Source organism: Nannobrachium achirus (genome assembly GCF_963921795.1).
Source record: "Nannobrachium achirus genome assembly, chromosome: 18".
NCBI classification, from domain to species: domain Eukaryota; kingdom Metazoa; phylum Chordata; class Actinopteri; order Myctophiformes; family Myctophidae; genus Nannobrachium; species Nannobrachium achirus.
Window position 1 is genome coordinate 59,197,725 of NC_137825.1, and position 25,813 is coordinate 59,223,537.

At 41.9% G+C, this 25,813-nt stretch overlaps 2 protein-coding genes across 3 annotated transcripts in view; one reads left to right on the plus strand and one right to left on the minus strand.

Annotated features, from left to right (window-relative positions):
* Positions 1 to 9,684, minus strand: part of zdhhc16b (zDHHC palmitoyltransferase 16b) — a 36,274-nt gene extending 26,590 nt beyond the window's left edge. The window contains exon 1 of the mRNA XM_080747967.1: positions 9,560 to 9,684. The gene's annotated coding sequence lies outside the window, so the exon portion shown is untranslated. The remainder of the gene's footprint in view (positions 1 to 9,559) is intronic.
* Positions 9,685 to 12,079: 2,395 nt separating this feature from the next.
* Positions 12,080 to 25,813, plus strand: part of vps35l (VPS35 endosomal protein sorting factor like) — a 55,909-nt gene continuing 42,175 nt past the window's right edge. For both annotated transcript variants that reach the window (XM_080747964.1, XM_080747965.1), the window contains exons 1-7: positions 12,080 to 12,112; positions 14,074 to 14,173; positions 18,119 to 18,301; positions 20,906 to 21,025; positions 23,268 to 23,292; positions 23,430 to 23,509; positions 24,921 to 25,049. In XM_080747964.1, coding sequence (XP_080604090.1) covers positions 12,096 to 12,112; positions 14,074 to 14,173; positions 18,119 to 18,301; positions 20,906 to 21,025; positions 23,268 to 23,292; positions 23,430 to 23,509; positions 24,921 to 25,049 — 654 coding nt within the window. In that variant the 5' untranslated portion in view covers positions 12,080 to 12,095. The remainder of the gene's footprint in view (positions 12,113 to 14,073; positions 14,174 to 18,118; positions 18,302 to 20,905; positions 21,026 to 23,267; positions 23,293 to 23,429; positions 23,510 to 24,920; positions 25,050 to 25,813) is intronic.

Below are 25,813 nucleotides of genomic sequence, written 5' to 3' on the forward strand. Positions count from 1 at the left end.
GTTTAGTGTTAGATACTAGAATAGTATCGCCAAAATAAAAGTCTGGGTATCCGAGGCTACTAGAATAGCACTTGTAGTACTTTTTGCAACCTGGAAACTGTGGAAAGCCAAAGCCCCAAGCGCCCCCTAGAGGGCAGAAGGTGTAATTGCTCGTGCAGGACATGAGAAGGATCCAGGGAAATCCTTCTTGAGATTAGTGGTGTCCACAAAGGTCACCGCTAACCCTCAAAGCATAACAGTCACACAAACAGCTGATATTTAAAGTACTACCGTTTAGAGCAACTTACACAAATGATCACTTGTGACTTTTTTCCACTTCTTTTAAAAAAAAAAAGTCAACATTTCTTTTGCCAGTTACATTTAAAGATTGACTTCCCGGCAACAGCTACAAAACCAAATAAACCCTATACACCTTGTTGACTGGTGTGCCCCAGGGGCCTATACTAGACCACCTACTTTTTACCCTCTACACCAAGGGTCTTCAACAGGGGGTCCGGGACAAAACTTTTTTCCCCTCTTTTTTATATTAACTCATGGGTGCCAATGACGGTTTATGACGGTTTTTGTGTTTTTTGTATAGGGGAAAAAAAACATTTTTTTTTTTTTTTTTAAAGATGTCAAAATGACCTGAGATCAGAGAGATGCTTTTCTCTGTTTGTGTGTTCGCTCCCTCGTTTAGCTGATTGAGAAAATGTGTGTTCATGTGTGTCCATTCTAGTGGATGGACACTTTTTTTTCATTCAAACAGCTCTATCTCTGGAACCATTTGTCTGATTGACAAAATTCTTTTTGCCACTGAATCACAACAACTGTGTCTGTTTCTGTGGGGGGAAAAAAAATAAAAAAAACACACAAAATCCTGGCACCTTGGAGCCATTTTGGCATTTGGCACAGAATGAGTTAACCACTTGAACCCTAGCGTCCATATTCAGAGAACGTTAGCCAGAAATAGCAAATCTACAAGCTCACATCTGTTCAACGCCTCGCGCTGCGAGGCGTTGAACAGATTGTGGGGGTCCCTGCTTCATCTTTCTCTCAACTAAGGGGTCCTTGGCCTGAAAACGTTGAAGACCCCTGCTCTACACCGAAGCTCTTCACCGATCTATAGGCTTGCTCATGTTCACCCCAGAATAGAGATGCCAGTGAATGACTGTTGAATGAATGTTGTAATCCACCATAAACTGTGGCCGTAGCCGGCTTGTGACAAATGTTTCCTGTATGTGTCTCTTAGGGGTGGGTGATATGGTGATAATTATCGTTGAGACGAGACGATATGCCTTTTCAGAGGTATCGTATATATCGTGATACAATTGAGGGAGCCTTGTAAAAAATCCTGTTGAATCGTTAATACAGAGATTCATTGCAGAATTCATTTTAAACCTGCATTTTGGTCTAAATCAGTAGTTCTCAAACTTTAAAATGTCAAGGTCTCCACTTAACTCTGACAGTATACAAATGAAACCAAATGATTTGGTTTCATTTGTATACTGTCAGAGTTACATACTTGTAAAGTTCAATTTAGACCTCCCAAAAGGAACCCAGAGAGTCTAGTTTTTGTCAAGTAACTTGAAAATAAAATAACCATCAAAACCAATGTGAAAAAGAATCGTGATAAAATTGTGTATTGTGATACAGCTTGGGAAAATATCTCTCTCTCTCTCTCTCTCTCTCTCTCTCTCTCTCTCTCTCTCTCTCTCTCTCTCTCTCTCTCTCTCTCTCTCTCTCTCTCTCTCTCTCTCTCTCTCTCTCTCTCTCTCTCTCTCTCTCTCTCTCTCTCTCTCTCTCTCTCTCTCTCTCTCTCTCTCTCTCTCACACACACACTGTGGAGACTAGTAGCCTGTGATTTTGCCGAGGCCTGACAGGCAGCAGACAGAATGAAAGCCTATCTGTGTCTCATGCAGATGAACGATGGCATCAGCATCGGGCTTTGACTGGCATCAACAAACACCTGACCTGCTAATCAACATAATGACATTCAGGTGACTGAGTGAGGTTGGCATTTAAGCAATATTATACACGAGATGTAGACGCCACCATCTGGCAGTCAGGTTACACAAGAGGGTGTGGGTTATCGTCATTATTGGAACGAAACGAATTAGACATTTCTAATGTTGTAATACCACATTTAGCAACTATCCCTGAACGTCACATGAAAACTGCTAGCCTAGCCGCTAGCATAGTGTGGGGAGAGGGGAGCGCTTCAGCTCTTTCGCAACCAGCACAGCTGATATCTTTGTTTGATGAGACCTGTGTCGTAGTGCTCATAATTCACATGAGTAGTGAGCTATTTCAACCTTCATTCAAGTTTGGGTACTGCTGCATACAGTACATAGTCAAAGTGCTTGGCACCAGTGATTCCGCAGTGGTTCTGAAATATCATTTCAAGGACCCCCATAAGAGAGTGTGCAAATGTAACCCCTTTAGGTCCCTGGTCTGAACCCCACTTTGAGAAGCACTACTACACTTAGCTCTGGTCCATCGCGTCACCTCCAGTGACGCTCTGACAGACCCGTCGGCAAATGAATAGACCGCGTTTTCTCAGCCCCTACGAGTGCTCAACTTCAGTCAAAATAAACAAAACTACTTCACTACTCACCAAACCAAAGGTAGTTTTGCATTGTTGAAAGTCTATTCTCCACGGTGGTGAACCCCTCAGCACCCCACCCAATCTGCAAAATACACTATTTTTGGCATGAAATAAAGTGCATCCAACTCGACCGCCGCTTATTTCCGGGTTGTGAACCATTGTATCTGCGGTGGCCGCTGGGTGGCTCGAGGTGGGTGCATTTTATTTCATGACAAAAATAATGTATTTTACAGAGTAGGTGGGGTGCTGATGGGTTCACCACCGCGGAGAATAGATTTTCAATAACGCAAAACTACATTTGGTTTGGTGAGTAGTTAAGTAGTGTTGTTTATTTTGACTCAAGTTGAGCGCTCGTAGGGGCTGAGAAAACACGGTCTATTAATTTGCCGATGGGTCTGTCAGAGTGTCACTGGAGGTGACGCGATGGACCAGAGCTATACACAATGGAAAAGTTCTGTTAATGCCACTGATATTTGTTTATGTGTAGAGTATGTTTGGAGTCTTGTTCAGTCTGATATGCAATACCCTTGGCCTGTTACACTAATGTGAATCCTGTCCTGTATGTTCTCACTGGTGTTTGTATCCCTTATAGCCCGGTAAATTAGTGACACAATTGTTCAGTTTGTGATACAAGCACCAAATTTTGCACAAGGTTTCCTCTGGACCTAGTTTTCCCAAAAAGCACGTTAGCCACTCAACACAATGCAATAGGTTGGGGGGTCCCATTGGCTTTCTATACAGGAAAATAATACGAAAGAAAATGCCTTAGGCTAAGGCACACAACTGTGAAAAGTCACTCATCACTAAACCATAGTTTTTTGGGGCTGTTTTTAGCCCAAGGATTTTTTTCAGGCAAAACAAATGCTTGCTTTGGATTCAGGATCATGAAAAACCCCTAGTTTGACCCCTCATATGCTACTTAAAGCAGATTTGTGTTTTTGTTACCTATTGCATTTTTTTGAGTGGCTAACATGCTTTTTGAGAAAACTAGGTCCAGAGGAAACCTTGTGCAAAATTTGGTGCTTGAATCACAAACTGAATGATTCTTCCAAAAAATTGACTTAATTTCCCGGGCTATTACATGGCAAAGTGTTGTGACACTTGTGTGGGGGAAGGAAAATAAGCTAAATTTATATATATATATATATATATATCAACAACTTTCCAACGTCCCATCGTGCGTTGCGCTGAAGGTGCAGGCAGCTTCCGGCGCCGCAGCTGAGTGTGATCTACAAGCTCATAACGGTTGCATCTGCGACGCGACGTGAGCTTGTATGTCTGCTGTTAACCGGAAGTGTTCCGCAAATAACGCTACAGTGTAGCGGAAACAGGTGGATATATAATGTTTTGTTAGAGGCCTTGATTACGATTAATGAAAGATTCTAAAATAATAGTGCACATAGCAGATCTACAAGCTCAAGTGTCGCAATGCCTATTTTCACAATATTTCTCACGCCACCTTTGTACAACAAAGTATAATACAGTGGTAATTTAAAATGTCTTGTGACGATTTGTCGATATTCAAGAAAAGAATATAAAGTAATAACATTAATAACAAAACAAGTGCTTCTCTATTATCCAGTTATACGTTGGTTAGTGGTTCCTACATTTTGTTTTTGATAAATGGTATTTCTGGTTAGTTGCCCAGCCCTGGGATGAATGTGGCGTTACAGAGGACAGGCAGATTACCACGTCTGCGTGTCTGTCACATTAATGAGCTTTACTCTCATCTCCTTCTAGGCTCCGTGTCTGTGTATGCATTGTGGATTATCACCATGTAATGTTGTTAACAAGCCACTGTGGAAATAAACGCACATTTGAATGTATTCAGTTACAACATCGCCATATTTCCTAGCAACCATCCGGACATCCCAACATGATATGTCGGGTTGTCTGGTTGGTTGGTTGCTAGGAAAGATAGTGATTATGTTATGATGTATATGCATTATAATAAAATACCCTGTGTGCCTCACGAATGTATGGTTAGCCACATGAACTCAGGGGCGTCAATTGGGTATTTTAGCTGCCATACCCTGGGTCCAGAGGTGAAAATAAAAGTTACTTTTAAATATAAATCCATGAATGTATCTTTGTCTTTCTGTGCTGCTTATTATGTTGTTAAATTACAGTAAAATAACTACAAATGCAAAAATTAACAAAATGGTCACTTTAACAAGGTATTATAATTATATTCTCCACACTTGTATTCTCCCCATCTTGACAAAATGTATACCCAGTTTCCACAGGTCAGCTGCACAGGTGCAATGCATTATTGTCAATTGTGGCACGTTTACTAAGATGCCAAGTTTAGCTGCACTTGAACAACCGTTCCAGGCTGCCATATCCAGCCCAAGAAACCGTAGAAACGGGGGAGAAAAATAAAATGTACTTCTTCAAATAAATGTATCATGCCTGTTGCTAAGGTATGGCAACTTCGCGCGCGTGCAAGACACCAGTCATGTTGCCATACCTTAGCTTTTGCTGCACTGACACCACTGCATGAACTGCAAGCTAGCATCCCTATTATGGGCATAGTAGGTCGAACATTGGGAGAAAACCGAAAATTGGCAAGCTCACAATCAATCCACCCCATCTACAATCGATCAGCTATTTTGGCTTATTTGTGGTGAAGCAATTTGGTGTAGAGTCTGTAGAATAGAATTGTAGAATGGAATACATTGAGGGGGCCAAATGCAGACCCCTGGGGGGCCCCGGTCAACAAATGGGGTTTAACTTTAAGATCACTTTCTGGACACATGATCTACTGTAGGCCTATACCTCCAAAAAAAACAGGTCGAATCCCATCTTTAAGAATGCTTCTCCTGTGCTGCACAATACAATCATCAGTGTGGACTTTGTAACTCTGTGCAGAATATAACCAAATGGACCCTTTGTGTAAACAAACAGACCCTCCAAATATTTAGATCTATATGGTCACCAATTATTAGATTACTGGACCAATTACGGTAACCTGCACTCTTATAATAAATATCATATATTTTTCTTTTATTACAATATGATTATTACCAGTAAGACTCCCTAATCGGGAGATAAGCGACCGTAGGTGGCTTATCTCCACAAATAGGGCAAAAATTTGTTTTTCCCAAATCTTCCTCATCCATGTTGATGACATGAGTGTAGACATGCTGTGTAGTGATATTCGTGATTTTAGGGCAAAAACTGTAGGAGCAGTGTCCAAAAATGTGTTGTAAAAATCGGCCTGAAGGTGGCGCTAGAATAGGGCCATGTGAGAAATGAGGGGTGGGGTCTCCGCGTTGCCTTGGCGGACGAATAGGTACCGGCCCCGGCTCTCCCAGACGCTCCTAGCCCGAGTTACGGCATTTTATGTGCGCTGCAGTGGCAGGGGGTCCTCCACTGGGGGCGCCACCACTTTTGCATCCGTTCTGGAGCACCAGGAGTCGGTGGTCCCCGGGAATTCCCCGCGAGCAGCCCCGTTGGGGTGGTCATTTGGGCATTTTTGCACATTTGGTCATTTTTTACATCTGGGGGTCCCCCAGGGACCTGGGGGTCCCTGGGGCTCCGGGGGTCCTTGGAGGTTGTAGTTTGGCAGGCAAGGAGTGTGTGTGTAAAATGTGGCATGGATCGGGTCAACGGGTGCGGAGATATAAGCAGGGAAAAAGTGTGACGTGTGATGTGTGAGCACATTTGGTCATTTTTTTCATCTGGGGGTCCCCCAGGGACCTGGGGGTCCCTGGGGCTCCGGGGGTCCTTGGAGGTTGTAGTTTGGCAAACAAGGAGTGTGTGTGCAAAATTTGGCATGGATGGGGGCAACGGTTGTGGAGATATGAGCAGGGCAAAAGTGTGACGGACTCACTCACTCACTCACTCACTCACTCACTGACTGACAGACAGCCTGTGGAGGTTTTGGTAGTAAATGCGACCTACGGTCGCAATTACCCTTTTTTTTCTCCCCATGCGCGCAGCAGATAGGGGGGGACGGGGGGGATTAACACCCCCACTTTTTTTGGGTGGAGGGGATATCCCCACCAGTCAAAAAGTCTGGATTAAAACTCTTTTTCCCCCAATAATAATAATTATTATTATTATGTTTATCATTTGTGTCTAAAAACTTAAAATTACTGCTGGAATAAAACCAATGAGCGATACAATTTAAATAATTGAGGGTCCCTATATTATATACTCACCCCTTATAAAGCTAAAATGGTTTCTCCTGCTTTCACGTTGTTTTGAGACCTATAGTAGCTTTGCGGTTTGTGTGTCCGCTTGCATCATGTTATGGTTGTGAAACTTAGGTGTGCTATAAAGGATAATTATGATCATCTGAAGTAAATGGAAAAGTCTTTTCATTGGTCCTGCAAACATAATATCAACTCTCAGGTTCTGTTCGCCCCACCCTCCCCCGGTCCTGACTGTAAAGCAGCTTCTTCAGCACACAACAGCATTCATTGAACAGAGACAGGGAAAAAAAAAAAAAAAAAAAGACTGCAAACATAAGATCAACTTTCAGGTTCTGTTCGCTCCACCCTCCCCCGGCTTCTTCCACACACAACACGCATTGAACAGAGACAGGGAGAGAGAGAAAAAAAGACGTAATGTAACATAGAGCAGCATGTTTCATTACTGTAAACTGAGAGGAGAGCTTGACTGTTTACACTCAAGGAAGCAGCTGATGTCTGTGGGTAAGCATGCAACAGAAAATCTTCTCCCCTCTTCCTTCTTCCTTCTTTATCCAACACCATTAAGCAATAAGCATGGATAACGTTTTAAGCACAAACGCAAGTGTTTCGAACGAAACACCTGTTTGCTAAGTTCTGGAAGGAAGCACTCCCAAACTAGTGACATGATCAGTTGATCACAATCACATCACGTTATGAATGTATGTAGGTTCCCAAATTGTGAAAAGTGAAAAATGGTTTGGTTTGTTGCAACAATGACTAGTTATCTAAAGTATGGTAATAGTGTCAAGTAGTGTGAGGATTAATGTTAGAGTGTTTGTGTTTGAGCGCCTCAGTGCGGCCGCTGCAGAGTTCATGTGCAATTGTATAATATCCCATCATCTATCTAGTAGTCATATGATTATGTCATACAAAATTAACAATCTAGGCATCACAATATTTTTGTTTCAGTCAGTCACAGTATTATTGTTTTGTGAACTCCCAAAATGTTCACAGGATCTTGCTGTAGATTAAACGCACTGACTGACTTTGCTGTTAAAACAATGTATGTGCATACACACAGTACACACAAGAATGTCATGTTATGCCATTCTCATATAGCCTTATATGATCTAGCCTGTTATACAGTAGATGTATTCTCAGATCATTATAGCCAACCCTTGTTTTCCATAGCTTAGCTAACTAGCCAAAGTTCTGATTGCATGCAGACTCATTTTTGCATGTAGGCTAATCATTTTCATACTTCACCCAATCTGAATAGTCCTATACTGCTTATTTTTCCTCCTATTCTATTTCCTATGTATAGCCTATATGCTTCACTCCTCATGTGCATTTGCTTGAGCACTGCTGCTATTGATTAGTGATTGTATATTCTGCACAACACCTGCACATATTTAAGCTGCTACTAAAAATACAATGTAGTGTTTTATTGTTATACTGTTTTATATTGGCTTGCATGGGAGGCTGGGCTCAAGTCAGAGTTCTGGTGTCTCATTCACTTGCTGGTGATGATGGTGGTCTGCACTTTTTATTTCATGGGTGGATTATACTGCATTAATAATACAGTAGCTCTATCTGAGTGTGCATGTAATGGATGATTATGTGTAGTGATCATGGTTAGATCAAGCTAGAATTCCTGGACTTTGTTTCAAGAGCTAGCATTGTCAAATTGTTACACCAGACACCACATGTTTGTTTATAGCCTGCTTAGGCTACAATAGTAAAACTAAAAAAGTGAGAAAAAATGGTAAATGGTGTTACAATTTGACAAATAAGGTGAACATGATTGCTGAGGCGATCACGGCTACCGTATCATTGTGAGACATGTCATTCAAACAGTAGCAAAGTGTTCCCGGTTGGCCGGTTCTCCGCTTGCATGGGGGGGCCCATACAGATTTCTGGCCTAGAGGCCCAGAATTGCTAGTGACGCCCCTGCCCCCAGTGTTCAGGTCCAAGAAAAAGCCGCAAATATGATCGATTATACTGTACACACTGAGTAGTTCTCATTTCAAGGCGTATTACTGCCCTCTAGAGGCACAGTCCCACCAGTGCAGTGCAGTCGGCAGCTCAGCTCAGCTGTTCTGAATGAGTTTAATTAATGCGACGCGATAGTGACAAGCAGGCAGGCAGTGGCCTGCCTGCCTTGAAATCTGCGTAAAACAACTGTGTAATTCAGCTCAAGTGGAGGGGATATGTCCCCCCCTCCTCTGGGCAAAAGTGGGGGAGATATCACCAAAAGTGGGGGGGATACCCCAAAATTTTTCGCACGCGCTATGCGCACGCACATACCTCCCAGATATGTCCCCTTCACTTTTAAAATGCCTCCTGCGCCCCTGCCCCTGACTATATCTACTGCATAGTAGGCCTACTGTGTTCTATCCGTCTGTCATTCAATGTTATGAGATACTTCAATGGTGGCCTATGGAAATAAGCTTAGTCTTTTCTAGGATCTCCTTTTAGTAGACCTTGTACCAGTGAACTGTACCGTCATGAAACTGTACCTTTTCCTATGCAAACTTCTAATAGTCTTCAATCAATCAATCAATCAATCAATCAATGTAAAAGGTAGCTTATCAATGATAATTCTGATCATATGGCTATATATTATAGCCTCATGTGATATATTTAATAATCCTGACAGCCAGATACAGTAGACATGAACTATCACTTTGTCACCCAGTCAAATTACAGTACAGACAATGCATGTGTCTTTGGGTCTTTACACACAAGCAGCTATCTTGTCATTACATGCTTATTATGAAGGTGATAGCAGGATAAAGACGCCACATAATGACCGAGCCAGTGACCAACTCACCTCTCAATAAGAACCGTCCGCTTCAGATGCACGTGCACTATGCTCAGGTCATGATGGACACAGCGTGTACAGCTTTAGATTATGTGCTGTTGTCTAAAATCTTCATTGTAGACACACAAGACGAGTGCTGCTGCAGCAGCCAGGAAACCGTCCTGTGTCCGTGGAAAGGGGGCGCGTGGCATCATGGGAAATGTAGTTTTGTTCGTGTTCCGGGCACTAGAGATGGGATTTATGGTTATTTGAAGTGAGCCGGATCTCTGGGATCCGTTCCTTTCAAAGAGCCGTTCAAAAGATTGGCTCGTTTTAGTTACTTTAGTTAGTTACTTTGTAGATTTTGATTATAATTACAAATCACTTCAAACCCTACATTTTGGCCATATAGGCTATACATTTCCGCAAATTGAAAATAGCCAATCTACAATTAGCTCACAACGTGCCGTGTTAACTTGCGACGCATTGTGAGCTTGTAGATCATCTATTTTCAAATGTTTTTTTTCCCCCTATATTTTACTCATTGGAAAACTTGTGAAATGGGACACTTTGCATAATTGGTATTTTAAGTATTAAGTATATTTTGATACGTTTGTACTTTTACTCAAGTCAAGTGCATTTTAATGCCGAACTTCTAAACTTGTGGCAGAGTAGACGTAGTTCTACAAAGATTTGTTGTACTTTTCCCACCATTGTTTATTTAGAAAGGAACGGCTCCCTACTGCGAACCGGATCCCATCGTTCATTTCAAAGAGCCGTTTAAAAGACTCGATTCGTTCGCAAACGTCCCACCTATACCGGGCAGCATTTTGTTTTAACGCAGTTATCCACGTCCTTGTCATTGCAAACAAAAAATATATTATTTTAATTATTATCTTTGGACGATTTAGAAATGAATGTATGTATTTTTGTATCTTCCAAAATTGGGAAATTAGACTATTAAATGAACCGGTGAACCAGGAAGTGTTGAGACCAGGCACGTGCACACATACACATCAAAGGGGGCTTGAGCCCCTGCCCTTTTATCTGTCTGTAAAAACTGCCCATTCCAGACCATAAAATAAAGGCAATTTTTACTATGGTGAAATAATTGTATAAATGGCTATATTAATTAGTTTAATCCGACAGTTGGAGATCATATATGTAACGTACAATTGTTTTATTAATCAATATTTAATTTATAATGTTTTAAAATTCAAAGGTCTAGATTTGGTCTAAAAATATAGGCCTACCAAAGATAGCCGGGCTAAATTCTGTATAAATGTATCCTGGACATATAATCAGGGATGTAGTGGGGGGGGGGGGATGCGGGGGTACGGAGTGCCCACACTTCTCTCAAGTCAAGTCAGTTGATATTATATTTTCAGGTCGTTCTGATCCAGCAATTGGTTGAAATAGGCTCGCCAGCCGTGCAGAAATGAGCATGACTAACAGCAGATGGTAATATAAGATTTGAAAATTGATTAATTAATTGGAAATTAAGTTGTGGAGCTATTTTGCATGGGAAGTTTGGCTGATGATCCGGTCATCAAATTATTGGTTGAGAACCACTGGTCTAAGGCTATTTCTGCTGCCGCGCAGACCCGTTTTAAGCCAGCGAAAACGTTATGTGCACACGCACGGATGCACGTGCGTGCACACGCATTGACGCACGTGCACGTCAGTGGCGGCTCCAGGGAATAATCAGCAGGGGGGGGCCTTCAATTTTCCAAGGGGGGCACTTTATTTTTTTTTAACACAGCCCTAGGCCTATATATAGCAAGCCGATTTTTGCGGCGTTTTGAGCCAAACTAGTAATCTCCATTTCAAGGTTTCTCTCTAAAAAAGATTTTAATTTCCTGTGCTGCATGCAAAACAACACAGGAATAGACTTCAAAACAAAACCAACTTGGTGCATTTTCATTAAATAATTCATTTGAAAATGTACATTCATAATAATCACAAAGAACATAAAAATAACTAAATAAATATAATTAACACATGTAAGACATCTTAAAATAATGGTGGGGTAGGGTACTACTGGCCAATCTGGACTGGAGGGCACAAAGTCTAATCTGGGAGGGCATTGCCCCCCAGTGCCCCCCTGTGGAGCCGGCTATGGTGCACGTGCACGTGCGTGCGTGGGGAGTGCCCACACTTCCAAATTTAGCACTACAACACTGCGTATAATAGACAGACATTGTTTAGTGGGAAATGCATATAATGCCCTCTTCCCATGCCATACCTGAAGGCAGCATGCAATAGAATTGCCTTGTCCAAACTCTCCTGAACTTGAACGCAGCAGCTTATGTTGAAATAATTGCCCTCTCTGTGTAGAAATCCATGACATTACGCCACATCTCCAGTATTGACTTGATTATGCTTAGTTCAGTGTGGTTTCACACACCGAAAATAGCAGACCTCCAAGCTCACAACGCACCGTGAGCTTGGAGGTCTGCTATTTTCAGTGCTTCCACCAAAAGGCCCTTTTGGAAATTCCAGCCCCTGCCTCTCTAATATTCTCTGCACGTCCCTGGTTGAGACGTCATGTGACTGTTGAAGCAACATGGCTGCCGTCCAGTGGTAAGATGCTCTGTTCTCATCTAAGTACAAACTAAAAGTGTTTACATCATATTGTTCGTATATTTTCCTTCAGCTTTCACGTTTAATGACATCCCGGAGGTGTGTGCACGTGTAGACGTCTTACGTGTTGACTTGTTTTTTATTCTGCAGACTGTCATCTTTTAATCAACATTAAGACAACCTAGGAATAGGATTGGATTGGCTAGGAAGATTGACATTTTCATGTCATTCAGCAGTATTCGTGTTTTGTTTTTTTATTCCCTTTTTTACTTGAGTAAAACTAAAAATAGCAATAATGCTGTCACAAACACAAATAGGCCTACTGGATTACGAGTGAAAGGGGTTTCTGTTTTATTACCAAAACATAAAACAAAGTAATGATGCAGTAGCCTATTGCCATTTATTTAACGATCACATTTTGTGAAATGGATTTAATGTATGATCTGGCAAATTTCTGCCCCTTTTCCACTGGCCCAACACCACACCACACAACTCCACACCACCCACTTGTGCCAGGTTTTCCACTACAAGGACCTGGGTAGAGTGGTGTGAAAAAGGTACTAAACGTGGTACTAAAAATTATCCAATCTAGAGTAGGTCTGAGCTAGGCCAAACAGGGCCAAACACTTCATAATGACTGATCACTCACTGACTTTTCATTTAGACCACCATGATATAGTTGTAATACATGATAATAGATTCTATTGTGTTATAACCACTATTATAATCTATTATAGTGTATTACAATTATCATAGTTATACATTAATACTTTATAGTGTGTTGTAATCACAGTGATAATCCATTACAGTGTATTATAATTTAGGATAGTTGTAATACAAATTTATATTGTATTATAATCACAGTTAAAAGGGTCAATTTGTTTCTTACCGATAGGGGAACTTTTGTGTAATGGAAAATGTAGATATTTTTATGTGGTGCGGTGTGGTGTGGTGTGGTGTAGCGTGGTGCTAAAGCTGCAGTCGAAAAGGGGCTTACTATAGTGTATTATAATTATCATAGTAATACAGTAATATTTTATAGTGTATTAATCACAGTTATAATCTATTATAGTGTATTATAATTTAGGATAGTTGTAATACAAATTTAAATTGTATTATAATCACAGTTAAAAGGGTCAATTTGTTTCTTACTGATAGGGGTACTTTTGTTTAATGGAAAATGTAGTTATTTTTATGTGGTGTAGTGTAGTGTGGTGTGGTGTGGTGTGGTGTGGTGTGGTGTGGTGCTAAACCTGCAGTCGAAAAGGGGCTAGTTACTTTCCTTTCCACCACTACATTCCACTGAAATAGACAACAACAACTGACCTATTAGACTTGGCTTGTGACATGTGACTCTACTTCATGACCATTTAAATGGATTAGATTAGACCAACTTTAATGAGAAAGAGATGTGAGAGACACAACGCTTTGTGAGCATGTAGATCAGCTATTTTCAAAATATTTGTTATACATTTGAAAATGTGGAAATGGGACATTCTGTATAATGAGAACTTTCTACTTCTGGTACTTTAAGTACATTTTGATGCCAATATCTTTGTACTTTTACTCAAATACATTTTGAATTCCGGCCTTTTACTTAAAACTGAGTATTTCTGTATTGCAGTATTGATACTTTTACTTAAAGGGGTACTGTCACCTAAAGGGGTTGAGAGGCAGATTACACTGTGACATGAGCTTCTCTGAAAACGGTCTGAAACAGTCTGAAGCTCATGTCACAGTGTAATCTGCCCCTTGCCCCCCAACAACAGCTGACCAGTACAGTAATTAGTCAAACAGTCAGGCTATACAGACAATTAATTTGATTGGCTTATAATTGCGCATCCCCACAATGACATCATAAAAATATTAAAAAATTTTTCAAGATGATTCTTAAAGTGACAGTAACCCTTTAGGCGACACAGGACCACTTTAAGTAAGTACTTTTTCCACCACTGTTCAAGGCGTTCCCGTGAGCGTCGGTATGAGGCCGAGCTGCAGAGCTGTCGCCTGGAGGCCGCACCGGTGGAGTTTGGAGACTATCATCCTCTCAAAGCCATCACAGTGAGTCAAACGGCACCTTAACACCCAATGTCCACCGCAGGGATGGGATATTGTGATAAAAAATCACACCTGTGTGAACTGAGCGGTGGTTTACCCACCAACCCCCCCCCCCCCCTCCCCCCCGTGTGTGTGTGTGTGTGTGTGTGTGTGTGTGTGTGTGTGTGTGTGTGTGTGTGTGTGTGTGTGTGTGTGTGTGTGTGTGTGTGTGTGTGTGTGTGACAACAACAGCGCCCCTCCCTTAACATGTGTGGTCAGAAAAGGTACTGCCAGGCTACATACACGGCCGGACGGCCGGACGGACGCATACATACCCACACACACGGCCACGTATAGGAGACGGTGTGACCACCGCTCAAAAACACTCGATAATCGTATCGTGGAGATTTAATATACCCGTATTTTCCGGACTTTAATTTTCTCAAAAAACTACAGTGTGCCTTATAGTCCAGTGCGCCTTATATATGGATCATTCATTGACATTGACATTCCCTTTAGCACAGCTCCATCTTTTGGATGCATAACACAACGGTAGTGTCTATTATGTGGGCCTTCTAGTCCGGTGCGCCTTATATATGAAAACAGTTCGAAAATAGACCATTCATTGACAGCGGGCCTTATAGTCCGGTGCGCCTTATAGTCCGGAAAATACGGTATTGTGATATTGTCCTCTGTCATGCACTGGGATTAGGGATGGGACGATATGAACATGTCATATCACGATTATTGTGACAAAAGAAATCGCGATTTACGATATTATTGCGATAATCAAAATCCATTATCTTGTGGCGGAACATTTGCCAAAAAATAGCCAGCGACGCGTAGTGAGCTTGTAGATCGGCTATTTTTTGGCAAAAACATTTGATAGAGAGTGAAAGAAAATGTCTCAAGTACGTATATTATAAGTACCTTTTACCAATTATAGAGGGTTTAAGTGGTACCGGATATTCAGCTCGGCAAATAAAAGGTGAATTGATCCCAGTGCATGACAGAGGACGATATCATGATGAATTAAATCTCCACGATACGATTATCGTGATTGTTTTTTATCACAATAAACGATAACATCGCTTATCGTCCCTTCCCTAACTGGGATCAATTCACCTTTAATTAGCTAAACCCAAATGTCTTTGCCAAAAAATAGCCGATCGACAAGCTCACAACGCGACGCGTTGTGAGCTTGTAGATCGGCAATTTTTTGGCAAATGTTCCGCCCCAGGATAATGGATTTGGATTAACGCGATAATATTTTAAATCGCGATTTCTTTTGTCACAATAATCGTGATGTGACATTTTCATATCGTCCCATCCCTACTCCACCGTGTCCGTCTGAGAAAAGGGAAACCTGTCCTTGCAGAATGGTCAACTTTATTAGAGGTTTGGCTTTGGCTTGTGTAGTTATACCTTGCCATTAGGGCTGTCACGATATGACATTTTACATGACGATTAATTGTCACTCAAATAATTGGCGATTAACGATTTAATTGTGTTTTTGTCGTTGATAATTACATTTCTGTTTGGCTTTTAGGCTTTGAAGTTGTACATGGTAGATATGACACATAACCTAAATATACAAAGAAATTACTGACATATTTGACAACTTACTACTTAAAAAATAACTTTGATAGTGGAAATAGCCGATCTACAAGCTCACAACGCGTCGCGACGCGTTGTGAGCCCGAGATCTGTTATTTCCACTATTTGGGACATTTGTCAACATTCACGATTATGACGATTATGACAAAATAATTGTGATAATGTCAAATAATCACGATTAGACGATTATGTAATAATTGTGACAGCCCTACTTGCCATGATGTAACTGCAAATATTGCGGCGATAACTACACTAGTTGCTCTGTTGATTAAAAATGGTTCATCCAAAGATGTACTGAATGTACATCGCAGAGTGAAATGGGTCTCAAAGTCACACAAATGGAAATGAGCAAATTGGATTAATTCAATATACAAATGTAATTCAAAATTAAAAAATGGGTTAATTTAATAAGTCAGTTTCATGTTTAATGTCATATATTAGAATTAATTCTTAGGCTTTTTATGCCTTTATTTGATAGGATAGTAGACTGACAGAAAATGGGGAGAGAAACGGGGAGTGACACGCATCAAGGGTCGTCCGGACCGGGAATCGAACCGACGACGCCGCCAGGCTACACAAAGCTCATGTGTTATGTGTCCGGACCAGTAGGCCAGCAGGCACCCCTTCAATTCTAATTTGGAGCTGCTCAGTGGCAGTGTAGTGACTCAGCATGTTTTTGTTTTTATTTTCTCCAAAAATTATGTTTTAGCAAATTCAACATAAAAAAGGCAGAACCAGGGCAGGACAAGGCAGATAAAGCCTGCTGGTTGGTCAGTCAGGGACCAACCAGAAGGCTAACAAAGGATGAATTGCTTTGCAAAATTCACTGGCACACTTGCAGAAGTGTGTGAGAGAGGATATTTATTTTAACTTTAACGTCAATTAAATGAAGTCACCTAATTTACAGCATATGTACATCCTGCACATAATTCTACATTCATTAAAACTGAACTCTGACTGGGGAGGGAGTCGGGGAGATAGGTGGATTATTGCTGAGTCTAATGGTCTTTATAACAATGTCCTGCCAATCGAAATATGTCAGAATGTTTGAAGGCGTGTCATTAAAATGTATGTTGACATGGCATAGACAATAAAAACAGGGCCTTTCTGTGTGTAGTTTGCATGTTCTCCCCGTGTCTCATAGGGTTGATACCCTCACAAAAACATGCAGTAATCCTGGTCTCTATAATGCCTCCCCCTGGCCAGCCGGGGCGCCTGATGGAGGGGAAAGGAACTGGTTGGAATAACGTGTTCCTTCCACGCGCTACGTCCACACCAGGGAAATCCCCTCTGTCAGGTGAAAAGATGCAACTTGGACTCCTCATGCATAGAAGGAAGCATGAGGTCAGTCCGTTGTCTCCCCAGGCGCGGTAGAGGGAGAGCAGAGCCCAGGATTACATACGTAGGCAATTGGCACGGGGTGAAAATGGGTTACAAAATTGTGGGATAAAAATTATAGAAAAAAAAACGAAAAAAAAACATGGCACTTCTTTTCTTGATGTTAGGTCCTTGGTTTACCTATTCTAGATCACTGAGGCACTAAACCGTCTCTCTGCGTTTGATGTATGAGTTTACCTTGCTTACTGTAAGTTTGATGTATGAGTTTACCTTGCTTACTGTAAGTTTGATGTATGAGTTTACCTTGCTTACTGTAAGTTTGATGTATGAGTTTACCTTGCTTACTGTAAGTCGGATAAATGCCTTCATTCTAAATTGCATCTATGCTTCCTCAACTGAATCACTGTGTTTGCTAATTGCTATTGCACACTTTTAAAGGACAACTTTGTTTATTTACAACAAGGGTTCATATTTTAGATTGTAATTAGAGAAAAGAAAAAGTGAGTGTTAAAATGTTTTCATTTGCTTCGTTCTATTGTTTTATCGCGTTTACCGTGCTAAAATGTGGGGCATGCGTACGCATGGGGGGCATGCGTACAAGTGGCTAAATATGTATTTTTAGACACACTAAGCCAGCTGTATCTTTATTGCTATTTACAGTAACACTTCTAGCCCCCATAAGCCACATCCAACCATTGCGTTGTATCTTGGGAATGGGCTTATGCTGTGTAAAATGACATATTTAGCCACTTTACGCGTGCCCCCAACCACTGAAATAAGAATCTCTAAAACAATAGAAAGAAGTAAATGAAATAATTTTAACACTCATCTTTTATAATTATTTAATTACAATCTAAAATATGAACCCTTGTTGTAAAAAAAACTAAAGTTGTCCTTTAAGAAATAACAGTAGTACCTACTAAACACAACCTGTAAACACAAAGCTCATACGACTGAGGATAATTGCTTAAAACAGTTTATCGAGCAACAATAAAAGTGTCTCTCTCCACCCAGGTGACAGACACCAAGTCTCGTCGCGGGACCCGCAAGGGAAGCACCTCGTCGTCTTCCTCGTCGTCCTCCTCGGTGGTCCCGGACCCCCTCAGCTCCATGTTGGATGGCACAGACCCCCTGTCCATGTTCGCTGCTGCATCTGCTGTGGAGACCCCCGCCATGTCACACAGCTGCTCTGCAGGGGTGAGCGGGCACCTGTATACACACACAGTCACACACGCATGCATGCAGTACTGTACAGCAGGGCATTAATCATTGGTGACACTTAAATGCTTATTCTACAGCTCCCATACTGTCATAACATACAAAGAAAGCAAAGCAAATATAATACAAGTTAAAGTGTTATTGTCCTAAGGTCAGGGCTCCAGGGTGCGACCTATTAACTCGCATATGCGACTTAATTTCATAAAGTGCGAGTTAAAATGTAACCAGGTCGCGCTGGTGCGAGTTGGAAAAAAAGAGGGGACAAAAAGAAAATCCTCAATCGAAGATCGCCTGACGCCTCTCTCTCTCTCTCTCTCTCTCGCTCCGTCTCTCTCTCTCCCTGGCTGCCTGCCTGCAGAGGCTATGCTCGGCCCCTCCCCTTCTCTTTCACTCACTCACATACAGTACACTACACACACACTTTATCGTTGGTCCGGTGGTGGTGGCTGGTCACTGGTGGGTCACACACGCAGACAGACAGACAGACAGACAGACAGACAGACTCTCTCTCTCTCTCTCGCTCACATTGGATAGATATCACATATATACTAACCTTTCTTTGTATAACCGTGCTTTTTTCTGTTGTTTGTTTGCTATTAGATTAGCTATTGATTAGCAATCGCTCGTGGATGTTTCCACCGTTGGTTACATTAACCTACTGTTACGTTAAAACAGCCGTTAAGTTCCTCAGTGCCCAAAATGCGCTTCTCACTTCATAGCCAATTAGCTCAAATGAACGGCAGCTGTAAACTTTTCTGCCTTTGGTGTCTCGTGTGTGTGTGTGTGTGTGTGTGTGTGTGTGTGTGTGTGTGTGTGTGTGTGTGTGTGTGTGTGTGTGTGTGTGTGTGTGTGTGTGTGTGTGTGTGTGTGTGTGTGTGTGTGTGTGTGTGTGTGTGTGTGTGTGTGTGTGTGTGTGTGTGCGTGCGTGCGTGCGTGCGTGCGTGCGTGCGTGTGTGTCTTTGGTGTAGTGTGTGTGTGTGTGTGTGTGTGTGTGTGTGTGTGTGTGTGTGTGTGTGTGTGTGTGTGTGTGTGTGTGTGTGTGTGTGTGTGTGTGTGTGTGTGTGTGTGTGTGTGTGTGTGCGCGTGCGTGTGTGTGTGTGTCCAAGTGAACGTTTTCTGTTGATAATCAAGCAGCTTCCTTCCCAGTATCTCACTCTAAAACCATAAGGACAATTTTATTTTTCCATCCTGCATGAAAGCAGGCCTATTGCATTTAGTCTACGTTGTGCAAGTTTAAAGTCATAGTTCTATATTGCGTTTGTTAGCCGAGATATTCGTAAATCTTTCTTGAATTAATGTCTTTAGTTTGCAAATATTAACTTGAAGCAAAAATCCATAAAAACTAGGCTACAGCTTTTTTTTTACTTATCATGAGACATATTGTTATCGTGGTATTCAACAACATTATATCAAATATCAAAGGCTTTCCTAATATCACACAGCCTTAGTGCTGACCTATTTTTGCTGCTCATGCAGAGAAACCTAAAGTTCAGATTTAAATATTTAGCAAATATCAAGTTAGGGTCATTGTCAATCTTTACATCAAGGCAAATTGAAATGGCTTATGGTATGGAAATGAACACAACTGTCATCAGTATAATAAGGCTATGTATTAATACCACGCTAATACGCTATACAAAGAAAAATATGGTGCTACCTAATTTCTGATTGTGCTACTTAATTAAAACGTAGGTGGCACCAGTGCTACCTGTGAAAAAGTTAGTCTGGAGCCCTGCCTAAGGTGCTTATATGGCAACTTCGGCCGGGACATTAATTGGAACAGCATCCTGAATGAGAACCCGGAAATGAGCCTCAGTTCCGGCGAACAGGGTTTGCCCTTGCCTCGTGAACCAACCTCTCCCGGACAGCTACATTTTCAAATGAAAATGTAGATTTCTGGGGGAGGCTGGTTCACGAGGCAAGGTTTGTCACTGGCTGTGTTGCCTTGCCTGTGATGTCTGCTTTGGGACAAAGGGGGCAAATTGACAGACCTTGCATTAAGTATCACCGAAATGACCAAAATCTCTGTCGCGACTCGGTCCAGTATAGGGACGGGACGATACGCGATATTATCGTGATAAAAAACACTCGCGATAATCGTATCGTGGAGATATAATTTATCGTGATATCGTCCTACCTCATGCACTGGGATCAATTCACCTTTTATTTGCCGAGCAGCATATCCGTTACCATTTAAACCCTCTATAATTGGTAAAAGGTACTTATAATATTAGGTACTTGATACAGTCTTTTTTTCACTCTTATCAAATGTCTTTGCCAAAAAATTGCCGGTCTTGTTGTGAGCTTGTAGATCTGCTATTTTTTGGCAAATGTTCCGCCCCAGGATAAAGGATTTTTATCGCGATAATATCGTAAATCGCGATTTCTATTATCACAATAATCACGATTTGACATTTTCATATCTTCCCATCCCTAGTCCAGTACTGTAGGTACTGTCCCTGTCGGAACCGGTGCCATACTGGCTACTGTACTAATGATGGCTGCCACCCATCCATCTATCCATCCATCCATCCATCCGTCCGTCCACTCATCCAGTCAGTGTGATGTAAATGTGTTTTTTAGGAGTTGGGGAGGAAGAAGAAGGAGAAGGAAGAGGAGTTGGTGGGAACAGACTTTGAACCCTGGTCGTCCAAACGAGGAGAGATCCTGGCCAGGTTCACCACCACGGAGAAGCTCTCCATAGTGAGTGTCTCACAGGAATCAACGGTCCAGAATGATTATGCTAGACCAGTGGTTCTCAACCTGTGGGTCGGAAAATTATTTTTGAGGGGTCCCCAGATGATTAACTTAACTGTTCTGCTGCCGTTGACAGTCCTCACCGTCATTGAAAGGATTAATACCATGGCGCCGTTGACGGTGAGGACTGTGAATCTTACTGTATATACAGTAAAGATATTATCACTTACTGTACGTCGCTCCGGTCCCGCCCGCATCGGCAATGTCCGCGATTTGTTTACAACGCACGTCGGGCGTGCACGCGAAGTGAAGCTCCTCCATAGTAAATCCATTGAGAGGCCCATAAAGAAACTTCAATAACTCATAAAAGACATTTGTATACAAAAAGGGGGCTCCACTCTGCACACTCTAGACACGGGATGCGCGCAGCCATGTTTCCCTTCTGGACCCACACTGTCATGTGACTAGATGACGTAATCGTTGCCGTCAAGTGATAATCCAAAAAAACAAAAACAACCCCCTTCCAGCCCTTCAAAATAATAGCGGCGGCCTATGGAGGAAACGGCGTGGCACCGAGGCACCAAGCAACCTTCAGATTAAGAGGCACCAATTGTGTTAACTAGCCCTTACCCGTTCAAAGATATGAGCTCCGAAATGATGTGCAGTGTGTGGGTTATGGGATGTGCACTGTGCACACAGTATATGAGGGATGGAAAGTAACTTTAACTGGTGCTTGCATGCTAATATGTAGGAGCATCAATGTAAGAAATACCCGTTCCATTTAACGGCTACAGAGATACTGTGTACCGATCTGCATGATTTTTGGACAACATCTGTAACAGGGCCAGAACCCCCCCCCCCCCCCCCCCCCCCCCCCCCGCCCGCCCGCCCGCCCGCCTGCACACACACACACACACCCCCCCCCCCACCCCACCCCCCCGTGTGTGTGTGTGTGTGGGTTTGTGTGTGATTGTGCATGGCCTGAACAACAGCGCCCCTCCCTTAACATGTGTGGTCACAAAAGGTACTGTAGGCTAAATAGATATAGATACACCATAAAAATGCTAATATACAGCATACGATTTGTGAAAGTGACAAACGGGCTTCACAGTTATGTCAGGTGTGTTCATATGCTGATGGTGATGCGATTTCAGATCAATTGCTCCAGCCACTGAGGAGAAACGCTGAGACAGACAGACAGACACTCACTCACTCACTCACTCACTCACTCACTCACTCACTCAGACATTCGCAAAATTATAGTATAGATGTGCAACATTGTTTTCTCCCTCATCAGTAAGCAAACTAACATAAAGTTTAAGTGTATAGAGGGTATCTGCACATTTCTAAAGGGACAATTTACGTACTTTTTAATACCTCTAAAATGACAAATTAAACATTGGCCAAATTGTCAAATATTAGAGGCAGAAATTGTGAAAATAGCCGATCTACATGCTGTATGTAGCATGTAGATCTGCTGTTTTCACAATAGAACCGTGTTATACAAAATGTAATGCTTCAACTCTTAGTGCTTGTCAGCTGTTTTCACAATAGAACCGTGTCATACAAAATGTAATGCTTCAACTCTTAGTGCTCGTCAGGGTGGGGGGGTCCCCAGTTAAAATGTGATTATTTTGGGTCACGGTGGCGCAGTGGTTAGCGCTTCACCTCACAGCTAGAAGGTCCTGGGTTCGATTCCCGCCGGGGGACGCTGTGGGTACTGGAGGCGTGTTTCTCCCTCCACATTATCAGCGCCCACACCCTAGGTGGGGTCGACGATAGGGCCTTGCTGTGTGGAGTTTGCATGTTCTCCCTGTGTCTCTTAGGGTTGATACCCTCACAAAAACATGCAGTAATCCTGGTCTCAATAATGCCTCCCCCTGGCCAGCCGGGGCGCTTGATGGAGGGGAAAGGAACTGGTTGGAGTAACGTGTTCCCTCCACGTGCTACGTCCAAACCAGGGAAATCTCCACTGTCAGGTGAAAAGAAACAACTTGGACTCCTCATGCATAGAAGGAAGCATGAGGTCAGTCCGTTGCCTCCCCAGGCGTGGCAGAAGGAGAGCAGAGCCCAGGATTACATAGGCAATTGGCACTGGGTGAAAATGGGTTGCAAAATCATGGGATAAAAATGGTGTGATTATTTTGGGGGTCACGGCCTGAAAAGGTTGAGAACCACTGTGTTAGACAGACATGTTTCAATATGTTGAAACTTAACGAGACACTTCTTTTCTTTGTGTGTGTTCCAGAATCTCTGCATGGGCTCTGACAAAGGTAAAAGTGTGTTTCGACCAATCACAACTCACTAAATTGTGGAGAAGTATTGATAACATGTACAGTATGAAGAAAAGTGTTTAAAAAAACATATTGACTAAGGTGTTTTTATGTGTGTGTTTCGTGTCTCTCTGTAGGCAAGGCTCTCAGCCCTGGCAACTCAGCGGTATCAGAGAAGGTCCGGACCAGACTGGAGGAACTGGATGACCTGGAGGAGGTAACATTATGTGCATTTGCCATTTTATTATGGTTCTCAAACTTTTTAACGTCATTTTGAGAACCAACTTAAAAAAAAAAAAAAAAAAGAAGAAGAAAAAAAATCTGCAACGCACAAATGGGTCCCGCCCCGGCGCCCCAGTAGGGGTGTAACGGTACATTTTAATAGCGATTCGATAAATATCATGATACATGGTTGACGATACGATACATGGACGATATTGGTTCATTCATGGCGATACGATACGACTCGATTCGATGATTTAAAATCGATATAGTAACTATTTAGCAAAGTAATTCAATCTGTGTGAAAGGTGTGGATAGTGCAGGTTTTTTAAGGGAAACGTGTTATTATGGATATAAATAAGTAAACACAGTGATTATCTGCCAAATACATGGACATTGTATATTGACAAACCTGCACCTTGACATGAACCCAGAGATTACACACATTTATCGATAGACCAGTGTAGCTATATGGAAAGGAAAAGTAATTAAACCCCTCCTTTTCATTTTTTCTTCTTAAAAATGCTAAATACAATGCACAAGTAGGTAGTATCGATACAATCGATTCTTTGCACTGCCAATTCGATATGGTACAAAATAAAACGATACGTTTCGATTTTAGCTGTTTTCATTTCGATATACTTCGATTTGTTAAGTTAAAAACGATATTTCGATACAGTTACTATATCGTTACACCCCTACGCCTCAGTGTTTGGGACAGAACGGGTACACATTATTGTGTATCATTATGTTAGGCTTTAACTATTGAGAAATGGCAGATATACAAGCTCAGAGTGCCGTGCTGCGAGCTTGTTGATCTGCTATTTTTGAAAAATCTTGAAAATTCGAATTTTGACCTGATTCTATAAGTGTCTTTTGAATGCTTCTAAGATTTTGGAAAAAACAATGTTTCTATGTCAGCAATCTGGCCAGCCATCGTCAAAGAAAAGGTCCTTTTCACTTAACTGGAGCTCAGTTAGTCTGTTCTTGAGAGACTACCATGTCAGTGGTTCCCAAACCTTTTCATGTGAAGGACACCCAAAATCATATGTATTTGGCCACGGACCCCCATCTCAAAATATCTAGTTTCAGGGAACACCCAGAAGCAAAATTTGAGTTACAAACGTTCGCTTTGAAAATACATATATTCAAAGATTTGCACACATTTTCACGACTTTTTCAAAAAATAGCAGATCTACAAGCTCGCAGCGCGGCACTCGGTGCCGCGCTGTGAGCTTGTATATCTGCTATTTGTCGCTGGTTAAAGCATTCAATAATTCCAACCCTACATGGGTTAAGTTAAAAACGATATTTCGATACAGTTACTATACCGTTACACCCCTACGCCCCAGTGTTTGGGACCCAGTGCACTAACAGTATGTTAATGTTTATGTGTTCCTCCGCAGGGTTCCCAGAGGGAGCTGCTGAACCTCTCCCAGCAGGACTATGTGAACCGCATAGAAGAACTGAACCAGTCTCTGAAAGAATCCTGGTCTTCAGACCAGAAGGTCAAAGCTCTAAAGATCGTCATCCAGGTAACAACAAGGGGGGGGGGGGGGGACCACAGCCAACTCCTCGTAATGTCACTGTGAAAGCATCTGTGTCATTTTAGAGTTTAGCTATATACAGGGTTCCCACGGTCATGAAATTCCTGGAAATATTTTGAAATTAGAAAAATGTTTTTTTTTTTCCAGTACTGGAAAAGTTTTGGAATGTATCAAGGGTCCTGGAAGGTCCTGGAAAAAATAGCTATGCATTGTTTTTGGTTATTGATTTTGTTAATAACTCTGAAATGACACATTTAACATTGGCCAAATTGTCAAATATTAGAGGCAGAAATTGAGAAAATAGTTGTGAGCATGTAGATCTATTTTCACAATAGAACCGTGTTATACAAAATTCCTCAACTCGTAGTGCTTGTCAGCTATCCCCATAATCAAATATTATTTCGGGGGTCACAGCCTGAAGAGGTTGAGAACCACTGGCATACACTACCTGTCTTTGGGCATTGAGCATAGGAGTAAGCGACTTGTTAATGAGCTGAATTATTGTTATATCGTCCTGGAGACTGGGTTAAATATTCTGGAAAAGTTTTGGAAAAGTTTTGGAAATTAATTGGTAAAAATGGGTGGGAACCCTGTACCTGTATATACAGTATATATGAGTGTGCTTGTCACAATACATAAAGAATAGCAGATATACAAGCTCAATTTCAATCTTGGTGTGAAATCGTGAACATTTGTGCTATTACATATCTGGGGTCCTTGACATGAAAACATTTAAGCAACACTCAGTGGCG